Source organism: Bicyclus anynana, chromosome 11 (assembly GCF_947172395.1).
Source record: "Bicyclus anynana chromosome 11, ilBicAnyn1.1, whole genome shotgun sequence".
Classification (NCBI taxonomy): Eukaryota; Metazoa; Arthropoda; class Insecta; order Lepidoptera; family Nymphalidae; genus Bicyclus; species Bicyclus anynana.
In genome coordinates this window covers 3508109-3531596 of record NC_069093.1, presented here as the reverse complement: position 1 = coordinate 3531596, position 23488 = coordinate 3508109, and the positions used below count along the sequence as shown (strand labels likewise).

At 35.4% G+C, this 23488-nt stretch overlaps 1 protein-coding gene across 2 annotated transcripts; it reads left to right on the top strand.

Moving 5' to 3' along the window:
• Nucleotides 1-806: 806 nt before the first annotated feature.
• Nucleotides 807-23488, top strand: LOC112055342 (uncharacterized). 2 transcript variants are annotated; one of them, XM_024095409.2, is made up of 17 exons: nt 811-985; nt 1069-1189; nt 1763-1892; nt 3279-3605; nt 4248-4413; nt 5101-5242; nt 5890-6024; nt 6892-6980; nt 7493-7581; nt 9215-9378; nt 10430-10541; nt 12665-12814; nt 13027-13136; nt 13989-14093; nt 16179-16387; nt 16991-19770; nt 20175-23488. In XM_024095409.2, coding segments are annotated over exons 1-16 (2208 nt in total). In that variant the 5' UTR covers nt 811-983; the 3' UTR covers nt 17148-19770; nt 20175-23488. The 2 variants fall into 2 exon arrangements, with proteins under 2 accessions (XP_023951179.2, XP_023951177.2); XM_024095411.2 differs by lacking the exons at nt 16179-16387; nt 16991-19770; nt 20175-23488 and adding an exon at nt 15977-16169 and having other exon boundaries at nt 807-985.

Genomic DNA, 23488 nt, shown 5'->3' with positions numbered 1-23488 from the left:
AAATCGCTGGGAAATTCAACTCGATTGGGAAATGTTGTGGATTGCTTGATGTTGTGGATCCATGCGAGGAAAATATGGGGATTTTTTTTAATTACTTTTATAAATTATGATGACAGTTTTTAAATTGTATATAAATTAAGAGTATAGTAAAGCAATTTTGTAGAAATAACAGGGTATCCCGATTATTACTTTTGGAGCTACACAGATTTAAAGGTTTAAAACAGACCAGAAACATTTAGTGTTTCTGGTCTGTTTTAAGTAGCAGTCGGATAAAAAATTTACACCACAATGAATATTATTAGACTCAAGTATTTATAGTTGAGTATTTTTACTCGTAAAATCATTAAAACCATGTGATGAGCATGAGTGTTTTCCAGTGTCTGTATTTATACATTATATAAGTATTTATATGTATATTAATATTTTAATATCAACTATCTTAGCACCCATAACACAAGCTACTATGTATGCTTACTTTGGGGCTAGATAGTGATGTGTATTGTTTAAGTATATTTGTTTATATTTATTTATTATTATTATTATTATTCATAAAAATCTTGAATTGTAAGATAATAATCATGGCAAAAGCCTTTATAAATATAAAATATAAACAGAATCAATTTTACGTTTATCCTTTGTTTATAAAAGTGTGGATTTGGGATATTTTCTTTCCGAATAAAGGAATTTCGCTTTGCATTTTGGGGGAATATGAGAATAGATGTTGGCAAAGCAATTATCGATGTGACAAGCTTGACAATTTGACATTGACACTGGACAGTACTGACAAGTGACAGTACTTCAAATCAAACCAAAGTTTTCAAAAGGCGGTGGTTTTGGGTAAAAGTGTGTTATAAAATCAAGAATATAACTTTAGCTTATTCAAAAGTTCCAAGGCATTTTAACGTAATGAGTTACCCTCTAGATGGTGTACAAAACATTATCACCATAATTTGGAGCCAATAAAGCATCATAAAACGAATACCATGTGAGAAATAAAAATGAAATTGTTTGGTAGACATAAACAAACGACATCAAATAGGTAATTGTGAAAATTTTGCGCTGTTTCAGGAGTTTTTTAAATCTTGCCACTTTGGCAATGCATCGAAGACAGGAAATGGAGGGCTGCCTCAATGCATTTTACGAAAAATGTGATAATGTTATTTTCGACATAGAAAAATTAAAGCAACAGGTAAGTGATCGATACTTTTTTTTTTAATTCTTTACAAGTTAGCCCTTGACTACAATCTCACCTGATGGCAAATGATGATGCAATCTAAGACGGAAGCAGGCTAACTTGTCAGGAGGAGGATGAAAACCCACACTCCTTTCGGTTTCTACACGGCATAGTACCGGAACGCTAAATCGCTTGGCGGTACGTCTTTGCAGGTAGGGTGGTAACTAGCCACGGCCGAAGCCTCCCACCTGACCAATTAAGAAACCTCAATAGGCCCAGCCGGGGATCGAACCTAGGACCTCTGTCTTGTAAATCCACCACACATAACACTGCGCCACAGAGGCCGTCAAAACATAAAGTTAAAGATGCTTTGTAGCATGTTTGATGTTTGTAGGAAACTTATTTCAAGCATCATATCAATGCTTCTCATTCTACTTAGATTAAGAAAATCTCAACGTTCTATATTTTTCATTTTGATTTATATAAAAGCAGGCCAACAATACACACATTAAACTTTAAAAAAAGAATATGCTACATTATTTTTAATGATAGAAGGAGTTGTGGGAGTTACATTCTCTTTTATTACAGGCTCGAAGTTTCCTAGACCAGTTGAATTGTGACCCATCAGAGCTGAAGGACAAATTTGTGAGCTGTATGAAACAGTTGGTTGAATACAACTACCTTATGACAGATTTCCACCTTGCGCTGAACAATATAGGTAAGGATTCAATGAAGCTGCAGTCATTAGAGGGAACTTATCACCAGGAGGTTGTGGTTCGTCTCTCCCTGCTGAGGCATTGAAAGTACCCACTCTTACTTTTCTGACTATACTGCAGTCATATGCATACTGTTTACCAACAAACAAATTAGATATGAAGGTAATATTAATAATTTATTTATCATCAGAAAGCAGGTTTACAAAGATAGCTTAAATATAATTAGACCCTGATACTTTCTACCATAATGATTTGGTGTATGAAAAATTTAAATAAACTATGTATAATCCTAATTTACAAGCAAACAGATAAAAAGAAAACATGTAATAGCTTATACAATTTATCATTTTATGATTCAATGATTATGACATAAAATATATAAAAAATGCATGTAAAATATATAGAAAATGCATGTCATTTCTTAACTTATTTATTTTAAACTAGCGGACGCCCGCTACTTCGTCTGCCCTTAGACCTTTTAATCCAGCCCTTACAGTAGTATTGCTGAAGAAATTCAGTAACTTCTCCCGTTTTCCCAACATGTCCCTTCACTGCTTTGCTCCTATTGATTGTAGCGTGATGAAAATTATACTTTAACTTTCCCAGGAGTGTGAAGAATAATTGTACCAAGTTCCTTTAAAATCTTTCGAGTACTTTTTGTTTCTATACAGAACAGGCAGACAGACAAAAATTATACTGATTGCATTTTTGGCATCAGTATCGATAACTATATAAATAATATAGATATTAATAAGGAAATATATTTCATGTACAGAATTGACCTCTCTACAGATTTATTAGTATAGATTATGTATTGTTGGCTTATAAAATGTTATTCAAAATATAATAACTATATCTAACGGTTCTAAGCTTATTCAACAAATTTATTTTCATTAATTGAAGAACATTGTAATTATAATAATTATTATTAAGTGTGAAATGACTAGCGATTTATACTCTTAATTTTAATATGTGACAATTTCAACTGCCCCATATTGAGGCACTGGGTACACACTCATATACATATGTGTACCCGGTGCATCAGTAAGGCGAGGTAGATATTTAAATTAATTTTAGCTTTAGTATTAGTATTTTATATTTCGCACTAACATAGATAATAAGCTAATAATTACTAACACTATATGGGTCAATGGCCTGAAATAAACAGTTTTTTTTTAATACTAATATTATAAAATTGAAGAGTTTGTTTGTTTGAATATGTTAATCTCAGGAACTACTGGTTGTATTTAAAAATTCTTTCAATGTTAGATAGCCCAGTTATCGAGGAAGGCTATAGGCTATATATTAACACTGTATTCCTATGGAAACAGGACAGGTGAAACCGCGCCGTGTCAGCTAGTCTCAGACATGCTGTTTTTTTTCAACAGACGCTACAGATGCTGTCAGTACATCTATAACACCAACCTCTGACAAGACACACAAGCTATCAACACCTCTAACTCCTACACCAGTGTACCTAATGGATACACCTGTAGACCCGAAGCCATCAACATCCAAGGCCTGCATCAACGGTGCTCCTGCAGAGAAAACCAAGAAAAAGAAGATACTTAAAGATAACACCTTGATTGCATTCTCGAGTTCTTCTTGCTCAACTGAAAGTGTATATGAAGAGGCCCAGAAAATAGATATCGCGAAATCACAGTTTGAGGCAATAAAAATCACAAAAGCTGAAACGGAACAAGTAATTGGCAGAGGTAATATATTTTTCATCTCACTTGTTTGAAAAAGTTTCTTTTGTCTACTCAATAGTAATTTTTACTATCTTGGCAAATATGAAAATTTATGTGTTATTAATATATGTATCTTTTTAAAATATGAAATATTACAAATTACATATGAGGTCCTTATAGTATTTATTTGATTTTTATAAATTTGCATTCTATAAAATGGATAATTACTATTCAGACTATATACTATATAGTTATACGTATATTATTGTTATGCTATTGGAAATATATATATTTCTTTTCACTTCATGAAGGGTCTTGCTGGATTTTAATTCATTATACAGGGATCTTTAAAATTTGAAATAGAGCATTTTACAAAATAAATTCGTCATAATCGTTATCAGCATATTTAAATGGTGAACAAGGAGACAATCCTTGAAGGAGAGGAGATTTGGACCCACCACAAATACAGCATTAAAAAAACTGATTTAAGATGGAAAATTTTGAGATATCTGAAAGAAAGATAGATCTTGACCACCCTAGGGATAAAACTATTCAAATTAATTTTAGATAATTAGGTTACTATTTGTGTTTTATCCATTAATTACAGGACACTGTGTATATTGCTTAATTTACACTTTTCTCAAAGTACAATATTTATATTTACAGCCATAACCAAAAACAATATACCAGAGCCGACACAACCAATCCAAGAATGTCAATTGCCGGCTCAAACTCTGCTGCAAGAAGACTGTACATACAAGGCAAATATCACGCACATGGACGGACTTAGCTTCTGGGTTATTATTGAAGAGGACTTTAACGATGCACACCAGTAAGTATCTCAATATTGTTATTTATATGCCCTTGTTCATAACTCTGTAAGGTCTCTTTGGAATCTTCTAAGTAAGGTTTTTTAGTGTTATTACATTGAAACTTAACATAGAACTGGGAATTTGATTATTTCATTACAATAATTTATGTCTTAATTATTCAGGGAATTTTATTACGTTTTTTGGGCGTTTGTGATGTCGCTTACGATAAAAAATAACAACTATACTTTCATGATGAATACTGTTTACCAACAAATAAATTAGACATGAAGGTAGAAAATGCATGTCATTTCATAACTTATTTATTTTAAATGATGTATTGATTGTTTATAAAATGTTTTATAAAATATATTATTCATATCTAATTGTTCTAAGCTTATTATTTATTTTCATTAATTTAAGAACAAGTTAATTATATTTATTATTAGGTGTGAAATGACTAGTGATTTATACCCTCACTTTTAATTTGTTTGTTGGTAAACAGTACTCATCAAAAGAGGCTGTAGATTGTATCGCAAACAACAATAATATTTTTTTTTACTTTAGTTTGACGATCTTAGGTCGATTTGTATCTCCCCTTAGAGGAATAAAATACCTTTAGAGGAAAATGACTCATTTGAGGAGAACGGGAATATTGCTCATATTTAAAAAAAGTATGGAAAATATTCATTAAAAAAATTTTTTTTTAGGATGATTTCAGAAATGAATGAGTACTACAGTAAGAATCGGAAGGCGCTGAATCTGCATGAATTGATGTCGATGCCTTACTGTGCTGTCTATTCACAAGTGAACCAATGCTATTTTAGAGCATTTATCATCCAACTGTCAGAGGTAAGAGTCATCATCATCATCATCATATCTTTCACGTTATCCCATTAAGGCTGAAGAACACAGAAGCGGAGCAGGGCAGCGAAGCCGAGAAACGGAAAAATATTAACCAATAGGATTGCACAAATCTCCGCTCCTCTTAGGTGGACAGGGACTTGCGAGCTATTTTAAAAATTCATATAAAACCGGTAAGCGGAGCGAGGAGTCACGTCTGCAACTCGGCTCCGCATTACTTCTCACTTCGCTCCGCAGCTCCTCTCCGGTGGACAGACACAGTACAGAACTCCGCTCGGCATTAGTCCGTTTCTCTGCTACGCTCACTCACTCCGCTCTGGTAGACAGACACTCTAAGGGTTCATTTACACGAGCGGCAACTCTACCGATGGCCGCAGTCGACTGGAGTCGGCGACGTCTCGGCGGCAGGCGACGGCGTCGCCGACAGCAGTCGGCTCTCGGCGGCGGTTGACGGTGTATATGATCATTGATCACGATCTATCGTGTTTATACAATTTTATTTGTGAATTTGAGTGTGAGACAAGTCCAAAGATAATTGATCTGAGGTTGTTAATGATGATGGTAGCTGAATAAGTCAAGAGTGATATCAATGTTAAATTGAGTGTCAATATTTAAAAAAAAAAACTTGTTGACAGAGCGACGTGACTGTCGTCAATGTTTATCTGGTGGATGTTGGTGAGAAGTGCAGCGCTTCTGTGAGTAATATACAGCCTTTAGAGCCAAGGTTCTGTAGCAAACCACCCTTCGCAAGAACCTGCCATTTCGCTGGGGTAAGTAAATATAGGTGTATCTTTGGCTTTTTTCAATCTTTTAGCCTTCATTAACCTTAGTATGGACGTTATTTTTTTTATAACACTCTCGTGGATGCGCGGTCTGGCGGACCGTTCAACGTTCGCTATCGTTCAAGGTCAAATTCATCCTACTAATATTATAAACGCGAAAGTTTGTATGGATGTTGGGATGTTTGACTCTTTGACGCCGATACTACTGAAGCGATTTTGCTAAAATTTGGAATGGAAATGGATTTTACTCTGGATTAACACATAGGCTACTTTTTATCCCGAAAAAATTCCATGGTTTCCCGAGATTTGGGAAAACTGATGATTTTAATGATATGAATGTTTGTTACTCTTTCACGCCTCGACTACTTAACCGAATTAGCTGAAATTTGGTATTGAGATATATTATAGCATGAATTAACATACATGCATGGATAACATAGGCTACTTTTTATCCCGGAAAAATCCATGGTTCCCGATGGATTTGTGAAAAACTAAATTCCACGCAGACGAAGTCGCGGAGCTAGTTAGGAAATATGTACTAATTAAAAAGTTATTATTTTAATTACAATACAATTAAAAAATTAACACTGGGTATTATCCTTTAATTTAATGGATATCAAACATAAAAAACCAAAAATTTTCTTCATATACATGAGTCTGTGAGACCGCTCGTCCATAGTTATTAAAAATGGCTTTTAGTCCATAAAATTAATTACTCGGTGACAATTTTTCTGTCAAATAAATTTGCCTCGGGCCTCTGACTTTAGTTATGCTACGAAGATAGCTGACTCAAAATAAACATATTTGAGATCTTTATTTGTTTCTTTTGTTAAATTTGTGACATTTAATTCACAGGTAGACATACAGGGTTGCGATAGTGGACCTTTGGACTCTTTCCTGGACGATTTTGTCAACGTTCCGTGCAAAATAAAAATAGAGGATAAGTAAGTCACATTAATATATTTCGTAGCAGACCCCTAAAATAGGCTAGTTGACACTTTTTTTTTAATGGTCTTAAATTGATCATTATCTTTGTACTAGATTGAAAAAAAAATATCTTTACAAGCAACGTAGGTACTGAAGCCGGTGAAACCCATTAAAAAAAACAAATGTCACATGTCTCCTTGACGCGGGCGGAAACAACAAGAAGAAGTGTTACTAAATAATAATTAATATTAAGAACATAATTAATAATTATATATATATATATATATATATATATATATACCTTAATAATTATGTAGTTAATTATTGTAGTTTTCAGTGAGAAATATAATATAGAAAAAAAAATAGATAAAATTAATTTATTGGGTCCTCAAAACCTTCCCGGAGACTATATTATTATTTATTTTTTTTTAATTTTGTATTTGCAGCGGCTACGACACTGTCGTGTTCCGTACGCTCCATCTGCCTATTATTGTTTAATCTGTGACTTAAATTCAAAATATTGTTTCAGTTCATCGGAATCAATGAGTGCTTACGTAATTTTGGCATCGGGAGAGTTGCTCAGCGATATTATGGCGCTATTTGGATATGTGCGTTTGTGTAAGTCTTCAAAATCAAGGGCATTTCGTTTTTAAATTTCCGAACCTTAAAAGGAAAAAAAAAACGGAAAAAACCCTTATAGGATCACTTTGTTGTCTGTCTGTCTGTGAAAACCCTATTTCTCAGAAACGCGTGTAGGTTTAGGTATTTAAAATTATTTATTTATATTGTGTGTAAGTCTTCAAAATCAAAGGCACATTTCGTTTTTAACTTTCCAAACCTTAAAAGGAAAAAAAAACAGAAAAATCCTTTATAGGATCACTTCGTTGTCTGTCTGTCTGTCTGTCTGTGAAAACCATATTTCACAGAAATGCGTGTAGGTATCAAGCTGAAATTCATATCAAATACTCAAATGAACTGTCCCTTAGATCTATGGAAAAATCAAACTTCTAAGCCAACACAATTTTAATATACTTAAATCTACATATAATATCTGTAAATAATACATACATCACTATCTACAGTTCGTTTCATGTAGGATGGTGCGGGTGACAGTTCGTTTCACTCTAGAAAGTTTGCCGATTCACGATAATAGTACGTATTATGAACGTCATACAGGCGACTGTCACCGTACCCATGCTATCTGAAAAATACTTTAACCCCAAAGTAACCATAGCTTGTTTTATGGGTACTAAGACACATAAAACACATAAAGTGTATTATACACTGCAGTGTATAAGTATATTTTTCTACTACATTTTGTTAATTCTTTTATTTCTTTTATCAGGGTAGTGGAAAAAGTATTGTATGCCACTGCACGTAATTAGCCTTTGTAGCATTCGGCTTCGTCTCATTGCACATAAATGTATAGAACAACTCGTACTACAGTGACCCTTATTACAAGACAGCGGTTTATATAAATTGGAATCTTAATTTGACCCACTTCTCTGTCCTCGATTAATATGAAATTTCGCACACGCTCTGAGTTCTGACGATAACACATGACTAGCTAAAAAACGTCATTACAAATCCAATATGGCGGCCTCCCCAAGATAGTGGACTGGCTGTTTGAAATCCAACTCAGTGATGTGGATATCAAATGAAAGGGTTTGATGTCAGGAATACGAAAAAAATGTTCACGTGACTTTTTATTTATTTGTAATTTTTAGTGCGTGCTAAAAGCGTGCTTTTTTATTATTAACTAATTAAAGTTATTTATTTATATTATTTATGTATATTACGTCTCCCATATGACACAATATGTCATTAACGCATGCTAGGCGTGCTAGTGGGCAATTTGCTTGGTCCGATAATTATAAATATAAAAAAATATCTGTCGATTTTTTTTTATTCTTCACTACAATCTCACCTGATGGTAAGTGATGGTGCAATATTAGATGGAAGCGGGCTAACTTGTTAGGAGGAGGATGAAAATCCACACCCCTTTCAGTTTCTACACGACATCATACCGGAACGCTAAATCGCTTCTCGGAACGTCTTTGTCGATAGCGTGGTAACTAACCTCAGCCGAAGCCTCCAACCAGCCAGACCAGGAACAATTAAGGAGACCTCTATCGGCCCAGCCGGGTATCGAACACAGGACCTCCGTCTCGCAAATCCACCACACATACCACTGGGCCACGGAGGCCGTCAGAAATTCCAATTCTAAAATTCTTGCATTGTCATTTTGTAGTGGACAAACACAAGGAGAAAGAGAAACCGAAGACGAAGAAAAGTGTGACGTTGAATGAACCAACTCGAGAGAACCACGTCGAGGACAACCCGAAGCGGACCGAACCGAACCCGATCGAGGACGAGGACAACCCAGAGTACACCGACCCGCTGCTCGCTGTTGCGGTAGATACAACATTATTATTTAAAAAAAAATACTTTTATTATAGTCTAAGATCCTGCAGTAAAAATACAGGGTGTCCCGAAGTTAATGGATAAAACACAAATGGTAGATACACCACCTAATTATCTAAAACTAATTTGAATTGTTTTCCTAAAATCTCTAGATAAGTGTACAAGTTTTTAAAATGATGGTACACTTCAGTCCCATACATTTTTTTACAGGACATTTTTTTTAAACGTATCATCTTAATGAAAGAAAAATAATTATTGCACTCACAGCTTCTTCTACAAAACAAATAAAATATTATTTATAAAAATAGTATTAAAGGACGTTGATAATTTATTTCGTAGGTATTATTTAACAAAAATCAGTTCTTTAAAATCATAATTACAGCAGCTACAGCATTGATAAAACTTATTCAAGAAAAAAAATTGAAAAATCCGCCAAAAAATATAACTTGGTCATCCTAGGGATTTTTGGAAAACTATTCAAATTAGTTTCAGATAATTAGGTGGTGTATCTATCGTTTGCGTTTTATTCATTAATTACGGGACATCCTGTATATACCTTCATCTGTTATTCATTGGTGCTATGAAATAAATGATCACAGTGACACATTGTAAATAGGTTGACTAGTTAAATGGCGGCTGAACAGTATTAAATTATTATTTTTTTATTTAATTTAATCTTCTTTCCGTGTCTCCTATTGGTTAATTAAAAAAAACGTACACTAGTTAATATAATATACCTAAAATAATTGAAATATTAAATGTTGCATGCTTTCAGAATGCAACTGTAGAGTTGCTAGATATAAACTCTTATGAAATGTTTATTAAATTTAAATTTATGCTCGTAAAGGGTCTCTTATTTCACCAATTTCAATATCGTCATAGAAATCTATACAAGAGGCCTATGTTTTTTTTTTTTTAGTGTATATCGGCTAAAGATGATAATGATTACGACGATGATGATTATGATAATGATGTTGACTAGCAGACGCCCGCGACTTCGTCGTCATTAAAATCAATGACACTTATTTTTCTTATTTATAAGGGCTACCACAACCGCGACGAAAAGGACATCTGCAAACATTACAAGGGCGGGCCGGAGAAAACCTGCTTCAAAGGTGCGCGCTGTAAAAAAAGACATGTCATGATGCATCCTGGTAAGTAAATACTCGGTCGAGCAGCAGATTAAGCAAATTAATATTTTGTAAATGAGTTGTTTTAGGGATGATGACAGTTTTTTTTAATGGGGATGATGACTAGGTTTCAATATATTGATTTTTATGATTCGGGTAAATAAGGTCAATGTTAACTAATTTATGCGAAGATTGTCTGGATATTTGCAAAATAAAGAAGATTATAAAATGAAAATTCGTACAGTTTTAGCTTCCTTACATAAATAAACGTAAATTCACAAATAACAAAGATATTAGTAATTTTGTTTAAACGCCCAAATCAAACAAATCTTTTTTTTTGTTCTGTGAAGCTGTTGGCAATGAAATCTAACGATCATTATGTACCTACGATGTCATTCATTCGTATCATTTTGTATGGGGCATTTTTCAGGGATCCTTGGCTGTGCTGCAAATGACATGAATGATGAAAGTAATGATCGCAGATACCCTGTTACTTTTACAAGATTGCTTTACTATTAGCATACTCTTAATTTATATGTATACAACTAGCGGACCCCCGCGACTTCGTCCGCGTAAATTTCGATGTCAACTTTACTACTACCCCTACCCTACCCCTACCCTACCCCTACCCTACCCTAACACTACCCCAACCCTACCCTACCCTAAACCTACATCTACCCTACCCCTACCCTACCCCAAACCTACCTCTACCTTACCTACACCCTACCCCCATCCTACCTCTACCCTCCCCGTACCCTATCCCTTTCCTACCCCTATCCCACCCGTACCCCTATCTCACGCCTATCCTACCCCTACCCTACCATTTCCCTATCCTACCCGTACCTCTACTCTACCACTACCCTATCTCTACCCCTACCCTACCTCTACCCCTACCCTACCTCTACCCCTACCCTACCACTACCCTAAACCCGGCCCTAAACCTACCCGTACCTCTACCCTACCCCTACCCTACCTCTACCCCTACCCTACCCCAGCCCTACCCCTACCCTACCCCTACGCTTCCCTACCCGTACCCGTACCCTACTCTATAACTTCTCTATCTTACTCCTTCTCTTAACAAAATCGGTCCAGTCCTTCGAGAGTGGTGGTATGACCAAGGGAAATAGAGACTTCTATGCTAATAATATAAAGAGGTAAAGTTTGTGTGGTTGTAGGAGGTAATCTCTGGATCTACTGGACCGATTTGGAAAATTGTTTTACCAATAGAAAGCTACGTTATTTGCAAGTGTCATAGGCTATGTTTGATCCCCATATTCACACGGGAACGGGAACTACATAAATGAAAGCGCGGGGCGTCATATAGCGGAATTTCTGCGTGTTTTAGAAATTTTGTATTATCTCCGAAACTATTTAAGTAATTAACATACTGTAAAGGGCAAATCTTATCTCCATAATATCCTTGTGATTATTAAATAATTTATTTTAATAAGGATTAAAGTTTAGGTGTATAAATAATGACGTAAACCTAAGTATATAAAATTAATAATTTTTAAAACACAAAAGGTACTATATCTGCTAATATATAGAAGATAGATATATGGTGTCGCGGACTTTTTTGTAGAACTTTTAAAGATACATAAAGTCTCCATACATTAATTTCAATTTTACACAATAGTTAAGGCAGCGCATGCGAATAAGTCTGTTTAAGAGGATTTTCAGTCCGACCTGTATGACAAAAACTGTGATAATTCGGCTAATATATATGATACCAATATAAAATATAGCCTATAGCACTCCTCGATAATGTAGCATTCTACTGGTGAAAGAATTTTTAAAATCGGACCAGTAGTTCCGAAGATTACCCCATTTGAAAAATGTGACAAACTTACAAACTTACAAACTTTACCTCTTTATAATATTAGTATAGTTTTAAAAAACTGTCATCATCCCTTTTGTATATAAATTAAGAGTATGCTAATAGTAAAGCAATTTTCTAAAAGTAACGGTGTATCTGCGATCATTACTTATATATATATATTTTATTTATATATTACTTATATATAGATAGGCATATTTGCGACACTGCCACAGATCCCTGAAAAACGCCCCAAATATATTGATCCTACGAGTACATTGATTTGATTTTTTTTTGTTAATTTATTTGTTTTGTCGTTATATATTAATAGATGGCTGGACTTTAGATCGAATACCTGTGACAGGGCGTAACTGCGCCCCCCTCTCGCTGCCGGAGCCCGGCACCATTTGCAGAGTCCTCGTCGTGTGCGTCGTGCACTACAAGTCCTTCTACGTGCAGTTCCCCGACAACAACATTAACAGTGAGTATCTTAACTCGTATAGTGCACTGCTAGGAACCCAAATGCTAGTGGAAATTATATGGACCCCCCCCCCTCCCCCCCTCTCTGGTGTATCGCTGCTCGATTTGCTGAGTGCTTGTGTCAGGTAGGGTTGGAGGTTATCTGTCTATACTAATATTATAAAGATCTTAATGTTAGCAGCATAAAAAAACTTTGTTGTACTTTTCTTCCAGAAAACGAGCCCAAACCGCAATTCGGTGTCCTTCTACCGCCGACGACATTGAAAGATCTCATATTGGCCATGAACAGCCAATCCGCCCGGACGTCATACAAACCTCTCAGGGTATTAACCGCTGTTTTTCACAACATTAGCCTGCCAGTCCACCAAAGCGGAGCGAGGCAGCGGAGCCGAGAAACGGAGAAATATTAACCAATAAGATTACACAAAATCTCCGCTCCTCTTAAGTGGACAGCACCTATTAAGACTTGCGAGCTAGTTTAAAAATTCATATAAAACCGGTAATGGGAGCGGAAAAACGGAGCGGGGTTAAATAAATCTAACATTTGTTTATTTAACATAGTCTGCAACTCCGCTCCGGTGGACAGGCAGCCTTAAGCCGTTTTCATAACATTTACATGATTATATTTATTTTTTTATTATATTAACTTAAAGCTAGCCTTACAGATACAACCTAATTCGCTAGCTATCGCTATATTTTAATAATTCTAAAACTTAATTTGATTTTAATGTGGTGACCAAGTAAGTGCAAATAACCAGATATCCTTTTCTATCTCCTCATATTAATATTTGCGGAGGTTCTTTACCTCCGCAAATATTAATATGCAACACAGACAAGTTGACACATTGCACGGCACGCTTAATTGTGTATGAAAAATACCTGTTTAACCAAAATCACACTATTTTTGACTCACGGATTTGACAAAAGCTCTCAGCCTCAGCGGTGCTGTCATATAATAAATTGAAGCAGTTATTGTAATTAAAGTTTTATTAACTCACATTTATTCATTTCTTCTTTTTTTTTAATTTTTATTAATGTTATAGGTACATACAAAATATACAAAACACTATTAAAAACTTAAAAAAAAAAATTGAAGTTGTACGTTGTAAGATCACAATTAAAAAGATTTTTTCCTCTTTGGAGACAATAATGAATCGTGCATTTTGTTATACAAGACGTACCCGGCGCCTGGCGAGCTGGTAGCAGCCCTGTACCCCCCGGACAACCAGTGGTACCGGGCCAAGGTTCGTTCCTGCAGCATTCCTGACCACGATCTTGAGGTAAGAGTACGTATCCACACACATCACACTATCACATCACATCACACTATCACACTAATATTATAAAGGCGAAAGTTTGTGTGTGTGTAAGTATGTTTGTTCCTCTTTTACGCTGCAGCTTCTGAAGCGATTTGGCTAAAATTGGGAATGGAAATAGATTTTACTCTGGATTAACACATAGGCTACTTTCATCCTGGAAAAAATTATGGTTCCCGCGGGATTTGTGTAAAACTGATGTGGTTTTATCTTTCTTTGTAAGTGATATTCAAATTGGATGTAAATGTTATAAATACATTAAAGTTTTCGTTTGAACTGTCACACCCAGCTGACCCCTCATATCACACAGGATACAAATCACTACGATTGGTGTGAAAATAATGAAATCACAATTATTCCCATGTTAGCGAATATTATTTTGGCTAAGATTCTAACGGAGTAATCTAGTAAACTGTACAAGATTTTTAGTATGTTTTTCATTTCTGTATCTTTATGAAATGTGGGCCCAATTTCGGACATCTTTAGCTAGGCAAAGAGTTACAACACGTATGGATAAGGGGAGTGTTAATTGATTATCAAGGAGTTTCTAAACCCTAGCCAGCTTGCCCAACACAGCGCACATAGTAACTACACTACCATAGCCAACAGAATGGGGATTTTATTTTTTTTAATTAATCTTCAGAGTTAGCACGGAACTGCGTGGCATTACATCGTGCCAACTGCCTCTGAATTTATCTTTTCTTTTTATCTTCCTTTTTCCCTTTTTTCCCTTCTCATCATTATATTTCGGAGCATTCGTCCGTATAGCTGCCACTCGACTTCGCTGGACAGCATACGTGCAATAGGCTACTTGCTCTTTTAGAAACAGTGTTTAAAATGAATTATGGAAGTATTATAAGCTATATTTTATTTAGTCCCGTCAATAATAACCAGTAAATAATAAATTGAATATAAATGAAAAAATATCTACATAAAATTTCTGCCGCCGAAACACAACACATTAGCAAGTGACGTCATTCATAGAGATAACAGCGTGATTGGCGTTTGCAGTGATGTGATTACAAAATGTGATTATATCACGTCACCGCAAGCGCCAATCACAAACCGATGCCTTGTAGCGAACGACGTTACAGTTTATGATTGGCGTTTGCAGTGACGTGATAAAAATACAATTTTGTTTTATAATAATATTACAATTCTGAGATTATTTTCACAAATAAGAATGTGATTAGAGTTTCAAGGCATCTAAACTACCTATATGCAAAAAATCTTCTTAGTTTTGTACAGCAGGCGAGTAGCCTATCAGTCCACGTGGCTATACTCTATACTTACTACTCTCCCTGTGCCCCACCATTCTCAGGTCGAATAAGGCATGTCGCTGAGTGTCGGGAAATCTCCTATCGAAAAATGATATTTCTGTGGAGAGGAAGTCCACAGAAATATCATTTTTCGGTAGGAGATTTCCCTATTGCAAACAGGTATGTGTTAAACACCCTGTCGCCGCTCAGAGCTTGCGCGCATCATGTAAGTAAAATAAGATCCCCAAGACTGTGATGAACCTGCCAATGCATAGCTTTAAGCAATGTGTTTAAAAAACATTTGCTTAGTCGAGGTTACTACACTATTGACGAGTTCCTTAATGATAAAGATGCTTGGAGGCCGTTAGATCAGCTTCCACCTTCACACAGGAAGTAAAACTATAAGAAATTGTAATGTTATTATAAAATTGTATGATTTTTTTTAAAAGAGCAACTGTTGAGTTTCTTGCCAGTTTCTTCTCAGCAAAATCTGACTTCCGAACCGTTGGTAGAATCTTTACAAATAGTCAACTGACGTGTCAAAAGTGCTTGTAAACTGAGCCTACTTGAAATAAATGAATTTTGAAGGTGGTGTACATTGACTTCGGCAATCAATTGTATATTATAAAATTGTATGATTTTTTTAAAAGAGCAACTGTTGAATTTGTTGCCAGTTTCTTTTCAGCAGAATCTGCCTTGCGATCCGGTGGTAGAATCTTTACAAATAGTCAACTGACGTGTCAAAAATGCTTGTAAACTGAGCCTACTTGAATATAAATGAATTTTGAAGGTGGTGTACATTGACTTCGGCAATGTGATGTGCGTGCGAGAGGACGAGGTGCGCGAGCTGGAGCCCCGGTTCTGTCGTCTGCCGGCGCAGGCCGTCCGCTGCACGCTCGCCGGCGTGGGCGCCAAGACCGGCGACTCGCACCAGTGGCTCGCCGTCAAGGAGCTGCTCACCAAGATGATCCTCGAGAAAGTGTTTGATGCGCGCATCATGTAAGTACACTAGATCGATGCATTTCATGTAAATCATCAGTATCATCATTAACCGGACATAGGCCTCTTGCATGGACTTCCAAACAAAACTGTCTCGAGCCGCCAGCATCCAGCGGAACATTTAGTTTTTTATATGTAGTGGTATCCGATAACAAATGGTTAATCTTATTTTCATAAGCATCCGTATCCACAATAACGGTGGCATTACCTTTGTCTGCAGGCAGTAGTAGAAATTAATTAAATATCTCCAAGGAATGTAAGCGCTCTAAATTGAATATTTTCGGAGTAAATAATATTTCTTTTGTAAATAGATCTTAAAATGTGTCCCATATACGACGTAGCGAAACTTATTCATTGATAAACATCACGATGTAGCTAACGCCAGTTGCAACTATCTAGTAGTCTAGTACTATCATCATTTTACCTAAAGGCGTGTGTTAGTCGGAATTATTTGAATTACTTTGAATGAAAACATAAAAAGGTAGCTTTTAGCTAGAAAAAAAAAGCTATGCAGCTCTTGTAAGTGGACTCCTCAACACCTTGTAGTTATGGGAAATACTCGCGAGCACCCTGTATATTAAGATTTGTTTGTGTTGTTTACAGGGAGCGAGTGTTTGACGAAATAAACATCGACCTGCTGGACAACCAGGGCTTCAGCATCGGCGAGCAGCTCGTCGTCGCCATGCCCGATGTCCTCCAGTACAACAAACCCGAGGTGGTTTACGACAACAGCGCCTCTGTTCAAGTTGTCGTACCGTAAATACAACAATATAAATGTCAACCAAAATTACATTCCTAATACAAATTTGTAAATAAAGCCGTGACTGAGAACAAAGTAAAGTGAACTTTAAACAGTAGTGATTAAGTTCAGTTTACGTTAAAGAAAATTGATTTTTAATTACGTGTTTATGAATATGGGGGTCAGAGTAAAATCATCCCGTTTTCACCAACATATATTATTGAAAGAAGACCGACCGTTTTTTATTCATTGCTGGGTCTAGATTTAATAAATGTTACTTTACAATGTCCAAATTTGCGTCAATAATTAAATAATAATATCAGTTTCAACTTGTTTTAATTTCAGTTTCATTGAAAGTTGCATAATCAATACATCAGCATAAGTACCTACATTATAAAATGCACGTTTTCAACAAAAACACACATTTCATAAAATATTAACAACTGTTAATTCAAATTAATTTTGGTGATTTTGATTTATTATAAAATAAGATGTTTAACTTCCATTATTTGTTTTCTGTAATGGTGGTCTCCTTTATTAAAAAAATATTTTTTTGCAATTTATTTGCAACTTATTTTACCTGTTTGCAAAAAAAAAATTCAAAAATTAATTCAACTGACAAATACTCAAAATATAAAGTAAAGAGCACTGCCCTGAGACTTAATCATTCATTTAATTCTACTCAATCACTTTGTAATAAGTGCGTTTATTATTTTGTTTGTGTATATATTTTTTTGGAAGAAGATATATTTTTTTTTACTTAATTCACTCTCTCTAAACAAATAGTCACATACATGTATGATATGTAATAATAAATATTAAACACTACTTAGGGTCGGTTCCACCACATGGGCTATTAACATGTCTTGTCATCTATACCAGAGGTTCTCTAATTTTTTTTTCTCATAGACCACTTTCGAAGTCTAGCTGCTTCCGGTAGACCCAAACAAAAGACAAATATATAGATCTATCTAACAATGGAAATTTGCATTGCGGCTCAGTTCCTATCAAATTAATAACAAAATTATTAGTTTCCGAATAAAAGTGAGAATTGATTGCTGAATTAATTTATTTATGTATTATATATTATTGTGAGTGGATATATAAAAGCAAAGTTGGCCAATCAAAAAACTTTACATTTATCATTTAGGTACTACAGCACAAGGAATCGAAAAAATCTCACTTGTTTTATTTAGAAAACGCCCCATTCAGTATGAAACTAAATAAAATTTCATAGACCCCCGCTTACAAACCGTGAACCGCCATTTTTTTTGTTACGATAGCGTAGACTCCTGTTGAGTATCCCGTGGACCCTTGGAGGTCCACCTAGACCACTTTAGGAACCAATGATCTATTCTAATTATTCCATCGTTTGTTTCTTTGCATTGGATAGACGCTGAAACTACTGAACCGATTTAAAAATTCTTTCACTGTTGGGAAGCTACACTATCCCCGAGTGCTATAGGCTATATTTTATCCCCATATTCCTCATACTTATAACTCAAGAACGACTGGACCGATTTAGCTGAAAATTGGTGGAGAGGTAGCTTAAAACCAGGAGATGGACATAGAATATTTAGGGCAGGGATAGGATAGGGAAAGGGTAGAGTTTCACGCAGACGAATTCGCGAGAGTTCACTATTTAGTAATAAAGGAAAGAAAGTGATTAAACTTACGGTTAGACTAACCGACGATTATCAAGGTGATGAAACCGGCCTTAAAACTCACGTAATAATTATTGTCTATACCCTACTAGTTTCAAACCCATACGAGACTCTTAGTCATGAGTGTGTTTATGTAACGGCGTGCCATGTGGATTAGAAACTAGTCGAGCATACTGCGACGAGGCGGTTGGCTATGACATATACTAAACAATTATAGAAAGTATGATTTACTGTCTATTTTATTTATAATAGTAATTATAAATTACCCTAAATCGTTAGAATATTTAATTAACTGTGAGATAAAATTTGTAGCAATTTTTTGCATAAAAATTTGATAGAACCACAGAGTAACGATGATACAGAGTGAGTATTTACAAGCAGCATAGTGAAGCCGGTCAAACCCATATACAAACTTTTTTCATAATTTGTATTTCAAAATTAAAAACTAACAACTGTTACGTAAATTAATATAATAATCAATACCAATAAAAAAAATACTCCATCCTATTTCTTTACCTTTTGTGAACATTTTTTATAATAATTAACAAAATAGACTTTTTCTTGAATAATATTAAAAATTACTGATGCGACGCTTCGTGACGTACTGACTCGAGAATGTATTCGTTTTTGAATTTTGTATTTGGAGCGGCTACGACACCATCGTGTTCGATACATTACGATTCGATACGTTGATTTGACGGCCTCCGTGGCGCAGTGGTATGCGCGGTGGATTTACAAAGCGGAGGTCTTGGGTTCGATCCCCGGCTGGGTCGATTGAGATTTTCTTAATTGGTCAAGGTCTGTCTGGTGGGAGGCTTCGGCCGTGGCTAGTTACCACCCTACCGACAAAGACGTACTGCCAAGCGATTTAGCGTTCCGGTACGATGTCGTGTAGAAACCGAATAGGAGTTTGGATTTTCATCCTCCTCCTAACAAGTTAGCCCACTTTCATCTTAGACTGCATCATCACTTACCATCAGGTGAGATTGCAGTCAAGGGCTAACTTGTAAAGAATAGAAAAAAAAAAGAATAGAAAGAATGTATTCGTTTTTGAATTGTGTATTTGGAGCGGCTACGACACCGTCGTGTTCGATACGTTGATTTGACGGCCTCCGTGGCGCAGTGGTATGCGCGGTGGATTTACAAAGCGGAGGTCCTGGGTTCGATCCCCGGCTGGGTCGATTGAGATTTTCTTAATTGGTCCAGGTCTGTCTGGTAGGAGGCTTCGGCCGTGGCTAGTTACCACCCTACCGACAAAAACGTACTGCCAAGCGATTTAGCGTTCCTGTACGATGTCGTGTAGAAACCGAACAGTAGTTTGGATTTTCATCCTCCTCCTAACAAGCCCACTTTCATCTTAGACTGCATCATCACTTACCATCAGGTGAGATTGTAGTCAAGGTCTAAGTGTTCCGTACGCTCCATCTGCCTATTATTCTTAATCTGTGGGTAGAACCATATATTTATGCAAAAGATTATAAAGATGTGACTGCTTTATATGTCAGTTGTTGATATTATTGTTGTATTCAGTGTATTATTCATAGATGTTAGTCCTTAAGAATTATTATCTCCTGCTTACCCTACCTGAATGTGTGTGACTGTGCACGCCACAAGTTACGTATACGAGTGACATAGACGTAATAATTTTCAACTTCCCGATGACCACAAACATGTTGTGATTCAAGAAGCTAAAAGTTATAAATTTGCTTTAAATGGCTTAATTTATTTGTCCATTGATATTCTGCTACAGTTAGTTTCGTATAGCATGGTGCGGGTGACAGTTTGTTTTACTCTTGAAAGTTGGACGCGTTTCGCGATAGTAGTACGTATTATGGACGTCATAAGGCAACTGTCAAAGTGTCACCATGCTATCTGAAAAACACTACATTATTACTTACTTAAATTACAATGACAACATTATCAAGAAATGGATATGTTGAAAGTAATTAAAAAAAATATATATTTTTAATTACCATAATAAAATAACGAAAATGTAATTTTTTCTTGAAATTATATTTCTATATATTATTTTTGCTACAATAATATTATAAAAAAATATATTGTTTTAGTATAAACATATTATATTTTATCGAAGGGTCTCTCTATATCTATAGTAGATTATATATTTTTATTCATATTTTGTTAGTTCAACTTTTTTTCGTAGAGTAAATGACGTCACCAGTACCAATTGACGTAGTTTACAGCTTGGCAAGTTCATTGATGACACTCCCATGATATGCGGGCGACGGGGGGAAAGACTGCGCGGGTGTTAAATCGTGCGTGCGGGGAAGTGAGGTGCATCAGTCGTGGGTTTTTCATTCATCGCTACACGCCCCCCGGCCCGCGCGGACTATCGGGAACGAACTTTAATAAAATTTGCCAAGCTAGTGTATTATTTAACAATGTCGAATAAACGAGTTGCAGCTATAAACACTGGTCCTCTAGCCATGTAGCACGTCGATTCTCTTACTACAAACGCTAACGCTTCGAAAATTAAAAATTGTATCGGAATTATATTTGCTATCGACAGCTCACGTGATCTAGTTGTCGGATCTGTCATTCATAGACATTTTGTTAGTTTTCGAAGCGTTAGCGTTTGTAGAAAGAGAATCGCCGTGCCACATGGCTAGAAGTCCTGGTCAGTAACCACATACCTACTGCATTGTTACTTAACATTAAATGCTAACTTATCGTTTAGTTCCTATATTATATTAGATAAAATCAAGTTCTGGCTTAATAATACTTAGGTCTATTGATATTTCAATTTAGTATCGGAATTTCCTTAATTGGCCAAATATAAAAACAAAAATGGTTTTGTGAAAAAAAGTTAAAACGAGTCACATTAAGATATTTTTTATACTCCTCTTATATTAATGTATATTATTAAATTAATTAATAATTTATATTCAACAGTAGATATAGCAAATATGATTCACATGTGATTCACAGATCAGGAAAATAGATTAACCGATTTTTAACATGGTTTACTAATTTTTATTTGTAAACAAATTATGGGTAAAACTATATTCGCAACAGAACACTTGATTTTACTTTTATATTATTCATATTAAGTTTTTCAAAATTATTTATAGCAATTTTCCTGTTCTGCCGTCAGAAGACATGTTGCATGAAAAATGTATAGGGCTACAGTTCGTTTCATGTAGGATGGTGCGGGTGACGGGTCGTTTCACTCTTGAAAGTTTGCCGCTATTCACGATAATAGTACGTATTATAAACGTAATACAGGCGACTGTCACCGTACCATAGCTGGGCATTAACTCGTTAATACGTTAATCGTTAATTAACGAAGTTAACATTTTGATTAACGGATTAACTTTTAAGTTAACTTTTATAAATGTTAACGGTTAGTTAACTTTTAAAAATGTTTCCGTTAATATGCAGAAGTCCGTTAATTGTTAATCCAATGCCTACTATTTACCGCGCGACGCGAAAAACAGGTTCAGAGAAGTAAGAAATGATGAATGATATTTTTTTCAAAGAAATCAACAAATTGCTATATTTATGTTAAATATAGATAAAATCAACAAAAACAAATTACACTTTTCCCCAGTGCTCATCATTATTTTTCCAATGGTGATCTCACACAATGATATAAAAATGTAATATTACACAGTCATATTAACGGATTAACGATTAACGTTAACTTGCGTTAATTTTTCCGGAATGTAACGCTTTAACGTTTAACGAAGCTAACTTTTTTTGTAGCGGATTAACGATTAACGAAGTTAACTATTTGATTAACGGTGCCCAGCTATGCACCGTACCCATGCTATCTGAAAAACACTTTAATTAGTAATTTCTACAAGCAAGTGATGCAATGTAAAAAGTTATTGTAGCGCCCCTCGACGCCTGTGATAACGTAAACATAAAGTAACAATGAATCATATTCACGTGTTTAGGAAATAGATTAACCGAATTTATGTTTGTATCGCTCAAAAAAAATTATAGCTATTTTTTTAATCGATATTCTTAAAGACTTGTTAAATTAAGTAGGTATGATTTTTAAAGTGCTATAGTTTTTGTTACGTAATTAATTATTATTATCGCCTGTAAATTCCATATTCGACGGATAATAATAATAATAATAATAATAATATGCTCCCGACCGACTTTTTTTTTTTTCGGTCACGGCGGCTAATCTCATGGTGAGATTAGCCATGTACGCAGGAGATATTATAGTGCACAAGTGTATGCGCAAGCACAGGTGCACTCTCTCTTCCCTCACTCTCGAAATCCGATGGGACGGCAGACCGACACGTCCGGTGAGAGATCAGGCGCAGGACCGACGGCTTTACGTGCTCTCCGAAGCACGGGGGTGTACTAACACCGCCAACTTCCCAACTTCAGGCTGCTATTAAGATTTTCCTTGTAAGAAAAATCCCAATTTGTTTTTGTTGGCCTGACCCGGGATTCGAACCCTGGACCTCATTGTTCGTAGCTGAACTAGCTAACCACCGGACCAATGAGGCAGTAATCGACGGATAATAGTAACATAATGACGTCATTGTTACTTACTATTAAGTGTTGTTTACGTATTAGTCTTATTATTTACCTATTAATTAGCCCGCCTGGCTTTACTTTAGCTATTATTTAAAAAAATATAAGTGAACCTAAAGGTTATAAAAGTCATTACGAATAAAATATGTTTATAGGTGTTAATAAATTCGTCCAATTTTA